General features: G+C 40.9%; 1 protein-coding gene across 1 annotated transcript; it reads left to right on the plus strand.

Annotated features, from left to right (window-relative positions):
• Nucleotides 1–4,961, plus strand: LOC137282479 (monocarboxylate transporter 5-like). Its single transcript, XM_067814235.1, has 5 exons — nucleotides 1–236; nucleotides 899–1,042; nucleotides 1,590–1,736; nucleotides 2,134–3,255; nucleotides 3,763–4,961. The coding sequence occupies exons 1-5, from the start codon at nucleotides 110–112 to the stop codon at nucleotides 3,933–3,935; spliced, it is 1,713 nt and encodes a 570-aa protein (XP_067670336.1). The 5' UTR covers nucleotides 1–109; the 3' UTR covers nucleotides 3,936–4,961.
• The last annotated feature ends 5,342 nt before the right edge of the window (nucleotides 4,962–10,303 follow it).

A 10,303-nucleotide genomic window follows, 5' to 3' on the forward strand; every position in this document is an offset into this window, starting at 1 on the left:
GTATTAGGCCTTAATATGTTAGTGACAAACTTGCCGTACAGGTCTTCTTAGTCAAGGGTGAGACAACAGAGGTAAAGAGTGTATTGCTACCCGCAGTCTTTTTGAAGTTATGGCTGTGAGAAATAATCATGCAGATGACGATGGAGGGGAGAGTGTGGAAACTGAAGTAAAACCTCCTGAAGATGACAAGACAACGCTACCTATAGACAGAGGATGGGCTTGGGCGATACTCGGAGGTACGTATACAATGACGATTCCATACTGTATGCTGTTGTATGCTTCTCTCAAGGGTGATATGCCTTTGTTTTGACAGTGTTACCCGGCGTACATCCAACTGTATTATCTATAGACGTTCTCAACGTATTTACCTCACCGCCATGTTGAACGTCCCAAATCTATCATTTTGTTTTATTTTGAGGATCGATAAGGTCGCTATTGACTATATATGTCATATTATGACGCCAGACGATTGTTGCAATACAGCTTCTCAGGAGAGTTTGGCGGTTCCCGTCCAAGCGGGTAATACTTTTTTCCAGCTGACATCCTCCTGGGAGGAGTGACACGGAAACTTCTTAAAACGTCATTGACAAATGAAATTAACGTATTTTGCATGAAGGTAAGAAAAAGGTGGATATGATTTAAACATATATACTGTCAGAAGGAAACAAAGAAACACCTGATTCTTCCTTAACCCTTCCCAGGTTCATTCGTATCGAAACATGAGTGGGGGTGTGAATAAATACATACATCCTTCTTTAGTCTTTATGAATAATAATTCTGCGCTAGTGTTTTGTTTAGAACACGATGTATGGTTTTAGGCATCCCAGCTTATGCCAACATGAGAATCCCCCCTGTCCCACAGAAATAATAAGAATGGTAATAAATATATTAATTTCAGGATGTTTTCTGAATGCCCTGCTGATGGGCGCATACAACAGATCTTTGGCGCTGTTCTTTGTGGAATACCTTGAGATGTTTGGTGCATCTACAACGGAGACAACCCTTATCCTTGGAGTAAGAGCCATGACCCTCAGCCTTATGTGTAAGCAGACCAATAGTGGCTATTGCCTATCCATAAGAAAAATACATAAAGCTGTTGAATTGTAGGCCTTAACCTGTAAAGTAATGTCAATGTTCTGTGTTCAGTATATGTGGGTAATAATGTTTGTATACGATATACATAAAACAGATTATCTTATTATGTTTAGTATTATGACACCGTGTATGCATTAAGTGTCGGGTGGTCAGGCTCGCTGACTTGGTGGACACATGTCATCGGTTCCCAGTTACGGAGCTTGACACTCATGCTCCTCATCACTGGCTTGTCTCGTCGAGACTCCATTTTTTACAGACCGCCGCCATATAGCTGGAATATTTTGCTGAGTGCGGTGCAAAACTAAACTCACACACTTCATCTTTAGGATACAAGGTCACCTGCAACCTTTTACAACATATAGAATGCTTTATGTATCGAACTTATATCTTACTGATGGATTGTGACTAGAGTACAAAATTACAATACATCGAATTCCAATGTCGTCGTATTATACGAATATATTTATGTACTGTCAAGGATTCATTTCGTTTAGCACCGGTTGCTATGAACGTTGTCCTGGAGTTTGTGGGGACTAGGAAGACAGTCATGTTGGGCGGACTCTTCAGTGTGTTAGCAATTCTCTCAGCCGCCTTTGCCCCGAACATATTGGTCATCATATGTGTTCACAGTGTTCTTTCAGGTATGTCCCTGTCTCAGTCTTGTATACACTACATAGCAGGAAAAGTAAAAACAGCTCCTTTAAAGTAGGTGCTCTGATAACACAGACGAGATGCATTTCCGAAAAGCTTCTAGAAAGAAGTAGATGGCTATGCTGTTTGGCAAACTCTAAGATGATACTGTATATTGTAGATACAACCATTCTTTGAACTCCATCAGAATCACGCTCTGATCTCGATGTGGCAATTAAAGTTTGCCCTTGCGAACCACACTCAGACAAACACATCCTAAAGATTGCCTAAAGTGGCACTGTTTGTTCCAGTATTGATATCGTCTCCCGGGCAATGTCAACAACATCACCCATAACACGTTCATAAATATTCATGCCCACAGTGACTCTTTCCATTCTTTTGTTTTAGGCATGGGCAATTCAATGGTACACGCGCCGGGTTTAGTGTTGATTGGAAAATACTTCAAGAAACGACGAGGTCGGGCTACAACAGCTGCAAGTACAGCATTGAGTGTAGCAAGTGTATTCCCAGTACTTGCTCAATATTTGCTTGACGAATACGGGATACGAGGAACAATGCTTATATACGCAGGTCTAACAATGAATATGTGGGTAGGGGCATCCCTATATCGACCTCTTCATTTCTATGAAAGAAAAGTGAAGCCCAGTGGCACTCGTGAAGAACCAGTTGACGGCGTTGATGTTGAAGTGAGAGAGACCATCAGAGATGAAAATGCCACTGGGCCACGGCATGTAGGAAAACATGCAGAGAATATTCACACTGGAAGTACAAGGAGTTGTGATGTTGTTGTAAACGACACCTGCAATAAATTGACTGATTCAAAAAGCGACGATGATTCCTTCAGAAAAAGAGCATACTCTGAAGGTTCTAAAAGACAGTCTGTTTCCGAATATGAAACAGCGGCATACTCAAGTCATCCAGACCTTGTGAGTCTTCCAAAAATCGCGCCCAAACAGATGGATACAGCTAAAAAGGACACACGCGTCGATGATCGAAAGCACATAAAATCTGCCGTCGTTAGAAACATTGTGAAAGTGTTCAGAGCATTTGACTTTTCTTTATTCAAGAATCCAATGTTTCTTCTGATTATGACATTCTCTCAGTTTGGAGTTGTTGTGAGACACGTCCCAACCTACCTCCCTGCACTGATGAATGAAATGGGATACAGTCAGTCAGATGCAGCGTTTCTGTTGCTCATCTCTGGAATTCTAGACTTTTTTTGTCGACTGTTTTATGGCTTTGTAGCCGATCTTGGATATCTCCGTGTCTGTCAAATTATGGCTCTTGGTCTTGTGATAGTAGGAGTGGCATCACAGTTTATAATGTTTTATACCACATATCCTCCACTTGTAGCTTATTGTGTAGTGGTTGGTATCTTCGGATGTGCCTTCCCGTGCCTTCTTCCACTGGTTATAGTCGATTTCATGGGAATCGATTGTATGGCAAAGACCATCGGATTTACAACGTTATTCCAAGGATTGGCAGTTGCATTGACACATCCAATTTTAGGTAATGTACCCTGCATAGTACAATCATATCACTTCATTTTGACTCAGTTTAATCTCCATTGATTGTTCATGAGCAATATGCATGTAGCAATCAAAAAGTCACACAGGAAAGTTACTTGCCAATCTGTTCCACACATTATCGTTCTCCTCTTGATTGCCGATGTGCCGATTGCCAAACTGTGGGTTTGCAGCATAGATTCTGAAAGGTTATGGCTCTGACTCTGATAGCTCTATTTGCATGCTTGATGACTTCAGAAATGCAGAAAACATCTCATACTTGGGCTTTTCTTACACTGAGTTGACACACCTTGACATAACTGAACGGATGTGAAATGCAGCATTAACCCCAAATTGGTTTTTGCAGAATATATTCTACCTGAGGTTGCTGTCTACATGAAACTTTAGTAACGAACTAAGATATTTGAAGTATCCTCAGAACATCACGCCACATCATCAATAGACCGTGTTAGATCATGTTTTCATTTTTTTTAACATGTGTGTGTTTCAGGGGTATTACGTGATTTGAGCGGATCCTATCTACCCTGTTTCCAGTACCTTGGTGTGTCATCCTTCTGCGCCGCAGCACTGTTGCTATCCGAGCCTCTTGTACGTCGATATAAAGCAAAACACCAACCAGGATTACCGTCAAAGGATGAAGAATGTCTGGAACCGTTGAAATAGTCAAAGGACGTGTCTTGGGGTGTAGTGAAGGCAATATATTTCACAGAGGTGTATATGCTATAAACCGAGGTGTATATGCTATCATTGGTTAAACATACAAATACGCAGTTCGGAACCTTCGCTCAAAGGGTTAATTCTAATATTTGCAGCAGCTTGGCGGTATTTTGGAATCAATATACGAATAAGGGCCTTGCTCCAAGTCAACCTTTTGAAAGGAAAGGACTATTTAGACGGAAACATTCACTCTAAATACAACACCGGGGTAAAACAGCTAAGCACCAATGGTAAAAACGTCCCTGCAGTTTTGTTTCATATCAGACCCGTGAAGGTCACGCCTGTACAATAGGCCTTCAGCAACCTATGCTTGCTGTAAAAGGCGACTATTCTTGTCGTAAGAGGCAAATAACGGGATCGGGTGGTCAGACTGGCTGACTTGGTTGACACTTGTCATCAGTTCCGAATTGAGCAGATCGATGCTCATTCTGTTGATCACTTGACTGAACCAGACTCGATTACTTACAGACCTTCGCAATAAGTGGCGTAAACTAAACTCATTCACTCACTCATTCACGATATTTGCGCATGCTTTTCAGCATAAATACTAACCTGTTTCTGAAAGGGCTTTCATGTCTAAAAGAACCGTTGATAACTAAGTATGTCAAAGTCGTATATAAACTGGTAGAACGACTGGCCGCCTTATCGCACGTTTATGATGCCACATGCCACATGTACCTATAAGGGTAACGTGACTGTCCATCTTGAGACAACACTGAAGCACATTTACTGCTTGTGGTGGGCTGTGCTGTTCAGGACATGATTTGGTGAAAAATAGGGTATAAATGCAGGGAAAAGTTTATTAGCAGCATTTCAGCGGGGACTGATGTTCGCACGAGACGTTGGGGCACTGACCCTCGACATGGATGTGTAATGAAGGTACGAGGCAAATAGGTCGTTGATGTGTGGGCTAAAATCCGGTAAGTTTCAATTTGAAGGGATACAATAAATAAAGATGTCGTAAAGCTTAAATATTCCTTTCTCGTTTGTCTGTTGTTAGCTCCTCGGTCAAGTGCCATGCCCGACATATATTTTACCTTAATTTGAAGATAGCATCATGTATTTTCTTGTAATCTTCTGTGAGTAATGTCAGTTTCATCGTTAATCAAGATGTCCTAATTCAACTACTCTGCAATGCACAAATCATCTCCTTCACAAGCAATTTATGGTATGGTCGTGAAGTTAAAAAAATACAAATCCAACTGGTTATCAGTAAATTGTTATCGATTTTTGTCAGACATTACAGCCTAGATAATGCATACGCACACGCCGCAGATGTGATTACATGGTTGCTTTGCTTATAGGTTATTCATTGATAAATACAAGTCTAAGGTGAAAGAAACCCATTTCACATTTATGAAGATCATAGGTTCATCAGATCAGTTAAAATATGCTTCTAGATAAATAGCAGCCCAATCAGTTTCCCTGTCACGTGATGTCCATGCAGTTATACGACTATCAGTTAAGTGAGTGAGTGAGTGAGTTGGGTTTTACGCCTCCTTCAGCAATATGCCAACAATATCACAGCGGGCTACACCTGAAATGGGCTTCACGCATTTTAACCACTTGGGAATTCGAACATAGGCCTTCGGTGTGACGAACGAACGCGGTAACCACTGGGCCACCCCACCGTCCGTTAATCATCAGTAAGCCCTTATATATCTGTAAACTGAAAACTTGTTATCACGTATGTTACAATATTATGAAACTACAGTATGCGTCTGTTAGGTTTAAGCCCTAATACATGGCACGTCTGTTGGACTTCGACGATCTATCCCAGGCATGCAGAAATTATGCCAACAACATGAGTGCCAGTTCACCAGGAATATGCACTCCTCTCTGTCCAACAATTGATTACTTGTTAGACACGCCACATATGCGCTCTCAAGAAATAATATGTTTTTTTGTTCTTTTTTTAAAAAAAAACCCTGTGTGTGTGTGTGTGTGTGTGTGTGTGTGTGTGTGATCTGCTGCTACTATGTACGCCCTACATAAATATTTCCCTACTTTATGACTGACTATGTGTTTTGCATTTCGTGTTGTTCATTTTGTGAACTGCCCTTTGTGACAATGGAGGAAGTAAAACATACTTCAAGTTTGGTTTCACTAGTGTACATATAGCCTCTTCCTTGTTTATTCATGAACAGATTAGTTGTAATACAAATTCGTAACTTTGAAAAGATATTGTCACGCGTTCAGTAATGAGTTCAATAAATGATAAAAATCCGTTGAAATTGGCGAAACCTTAATAAAATGTTATACCAAAACGTTCACGATATAACCCGTGAAGGTCCCGGGGTAGAATAGGCCTTCAACAACCCATGCATGTCGTAAGAGGTGACTAACGGGATCGGGTGGTCAGACTCGATGCCTTGGTTGACACATGTCATCAGTTCCCAATCGCGCAGATCGATGCTCATTTTGTTGATCACTGGATTGTCTAGTCCAGACTCGATTATTTTCATACCTCCGCCATGTAGCTGGGATATTGCTGAGTGCGGCATATTTGCCCATGAATTTCATCAATCTGATGCTCGATTCTCGTACAACTTATCTCATACGGTTTGCTGCTGGTCCCCCCAGGTTGTGGAGAAAGTTTCGATGAAACCATATGTGCATACCAAATATATAGTGAGTGTTTTAAGGGAGTCTAAACTTTTGATGGCCAGTATTTATCAACTGTAATTTTGAATCTTTTCCAGTGGGCATCATACCACATCATTCATAACAATAGTATGCGTGTTTTGCTTCAGCTGTGTCTAGATCTCCCAAGAAAACTGGTTTCGAATAATGGAGTCTACAAGCACACACGATGCCCATGGGTTCACTAACAGACAATGCAGAGGTCATCAGGTGGGTCTTCCAGAAGTCGAGGACAATGACGCCAAATTGGATGGCTTGGAAATGCAGGCAAGGGGTAAAACGTTTGATAGCACCAAGTCTGTCATCGCGTGCGGTGCCACACAACTGGAGGGTGGAAGAAAACACAAGGAAACAGAGGTGATGGAGAACGCTTGTGGTGATGAAGAGAAAGATGAGGATGATGAGGAGGAGGAGGATGGCGATATGACTGAAACTAAGAAACTGACTGCAGAATTAAATGAACAGCAAGATGAAATCAGACAGGGAGAAGAAGACGAAGAAGACAATAATTTGTCGATTGATCGTGGATGGGCATGGGTGGTACTTTTCGGTAAATTTAAACTCTTTTCTTTGAAGGATGATTGCTGAAATATGGGGCATGTTTACTCCATAATTAAACTGTTGGTTATACGTATTGAAACACACACACACTCACTCACACACACACACACATGTCGGAGAGAGAGAGAAAGCGAGAGAGAGAGAGAGAGCGAGAGAGAGACACACACACACCAGTCACACATTTCGACTTTTAGCATTATCCCAACAATATCACGGCGGGGACATCAGAAATGGTCTCCACGCATTTTGTCCATGAGGGGAATTGAACCCGTGTCTTCGACGTGACGACCGAACGTTTTGGCAACAGGCAAAGTCAGACCGAGGCACACAACTATATATATATACGTACTAGTGTTTATGGACCTTCTGAATTTGATTTAGTGGTTCTAGAGGTTATGTACTGTTTGACGATGACAAGAAGTTCAATACTCTAAATCCCATATCCATCCACACATCCACGAATGACGAGGCCTTGTTACGTACAGGAGAAAACACGCGTCCGAGGTTTCGGTCGACAACGGAGCCCCGATGGATTTCCCGACTCCGATGGTTTTAGATTGTCTACCAACACCAAGGAGAAGTGTTGTTTTCTACCACATATACCGCCAGTGATGGATAATTACAATCTAGATGATCAGTTATTGAAGCTACATCAACAATATTAGAATCACACGTAAAATCAATTCAATGACAGTAACTATAATTAGATAATTCAACCCCACTTCCTTCGCCAGTCCGTTGGCCATGTGGCAGAGTGTCTGCTTACAAATTTGTAAGTTGCAGGTATAGTCTTGTTAGGGAAAATATTAGCACCTTGAGCTTAATCTTGAACGGCATTTATCAATTGACTTCAAACGTTCATGTGTCATTTGAATGTTGAAGATCATAAAAAAATGGGAAAGATGGTTGCAGAAGGTAAGACCTGGGAAGGGATGTTAATAACGAAAAGTAGAACCTGTCTATACAAAACAAAAAGAAACAAAACCTCAAATGCGTTTATTCTGGGGAAACAAGAGGTGACCTAACATGGCCATCATGTGTAAGATGCACACATAACAGCTGCATAACAGCTGCAATATCAGCAGTGAGTTTAGAAAGTGTATTCCCGATATTCTCTCAATATTTGCTTGGTGAATATGACATTTGGGGAACGAAACTCATCTACACTGATCTGACTATGAATATATGGTTAGGGGAATCCTTATTTCAACCTCGTCACTTCTATAAAAGAAAAGTGAAACCCGATGGCATGCGGGAAGATACAGCTGAGTGTGTTGATGTTGAAGTGAACGATGTCGTCAGGGATGACGATGCTGTTGGGCCACACCACATTTTAATATCCACGACCTGCATCAGATTGAAATGACAATATTCAAAGATCTTCTCTTAAGAATTCTGGGAAAAAATCACGTGTCATTCACGTGCAGTGCCTTTTACGAGCAATACCCCCACGTATACTTATGACAAACCGTTTAAGAAAGATGTTACTTTGAATATTTAAATATATTCTGTTTAATGAGCCTTTTTGGTGCAGTTCCCATCTCTTCTTTCAGCAGAGATCATTTTTAATGTGGACATAGTTTTGTCGCCTCTAACATGCTGTCCACCATATGTACTCAGGGTGTTTGGACAGGTAACATGATATTCAAATGATAATCAAGTTTATATATATATACATGTTAGAGGCGACAAATCTGTCCACAATACTATTTGTGTGTGTGTGTGTGTGTGTGTGTGTGTTTGTGTATAAACATTACTGCCCAAGTCACGTTTCATATCAAAAGACTGATCAAACTGATCACACCAGTTCACCTAAGCAGAGATGTCGTTATTTACACACTGCACCCTGTGGAAGACGACAAAACATATATGAGGGGAGTATCAATGTCAAGGTTGAACTGCGGTCAGATATATCAATGAGGTGGCCCTGGAGACTCAAGTATGTACTTACCCCTTGTTTGATGTATATACTACAGCACTCGGCATATCCACACATGTCGATATATATTTCAAATAATCAGGAACGCGACGCTGGACCCGATTTTAAATTATCGCACTGGTCCACAATTTCATAATAACTGAGATATTGTGATACATACGTCAATTCACATAACTGAATAGGACATTCTATAACAGGAAGACCTGGCTCAATTCTCTTATTTAGGCGACGACTGTAACGGCTTACAGCAAGAGAGGTAACGATGAGGCACCTCATACCTGTTTACTCACTGCTTTGGCGATATATATTTAAAAACATTCCTTATGTACGTCGGATTGAACATAAACATAGGGGTATGGAGGTCAAAACGAAGTCTAGACATTTATGAAAGAACCCAAGTCACACGTACGTAAGAACGATCACCCAAATAATCACACCAGCGTTGGTTAACAACTGACAAAGCAATTTGAACACAGTCATCAAGAACGTATCGTAAATTGTTACTATGATTTGACACTTACACTCTTCCATAATCATGAACAACTATATGTAACACCCATTCTTCCTCCAGGAAAGTTCCCTCTGATTAGATATTGAAGTAGATTAGAAAACTCCAATGGAGACCTTTCATGTTTTGTCTGCGGAATTCTACCAACGCTGTTTTAGAGAGGTCACATGTACCGTTATAGCATTTGTGTTATAAATATGCAATATACGCACTGTATAGTTACAAATTGTTGGCAGATGCAAATGTCTATAATCCAAGTGTGTGACTGAGTTTAGTTTTACGCCGCACTCAGCAATATTCAAACCATATACCGGTCTATACCCATAACCTGGCTTTCGAAATCACGTAGTGTTTTCGAGGACACCCTTTGGCACATGCAGGCAATAGCTATGTCATTGAATCGAGTCTGAATATTCAGGCCTGTCTAAATACTGGAGTACAGTTCATTCGTGTTTTACATTATCTATCATCTGTAGAGTATGTATGATCCTATTCCGATTTATCCTTTATGTACGTGCAAAGTTATCGTCCTACCTTCCAACCTCTTCACCTACCGCTTTATCCACCAATGAAAACCGACGTGAATGAATGATATCAGTTTTCTTATACAGATGACACGCAAAAACGACAACATTATCACAAGTACATCTCACGTCATAGGAC

The sequence above is a fragment of the Haliotis asinina genome, chromosome 4 (assembly GCF_037392515.1).
Source record: "Haliotis asinina isolate JCU_RB_2024 chromosome 4, JCU_Hal_asi_v2, whole genome shotgun sequence".
NCBI lineage: Eukaryota > Metazoa > Mollusca > Gastropoda > Lepetellida > Haliotidae > Haliotis > Haliotis asinina.

Excerpts from the sequence above, each read along its gene's own strand:
- LOC137282479 (XM_067814235.1), top strand. The coding sequence starts at position 110 with ATGGCTGTGAGAAATAATCATGCAGATGACGATGGAGGGGAGAGTGTG. Across the intron at positions 1,043-1,589 it reads CATGACCCTCAGCCTTATGT|CACCGGTTGCTATGAACGTT; the intron begins GTAAGCAGACCA and ends CATTTCGTTTAG. Across the intron at positions 3,256-3,762 it reads ATTGACACATCCAATTTTAG|GGGTATTACGTGATTTGAGC; the intron begins GTAATGTACCCT and ends TGTGTGTTTCAG.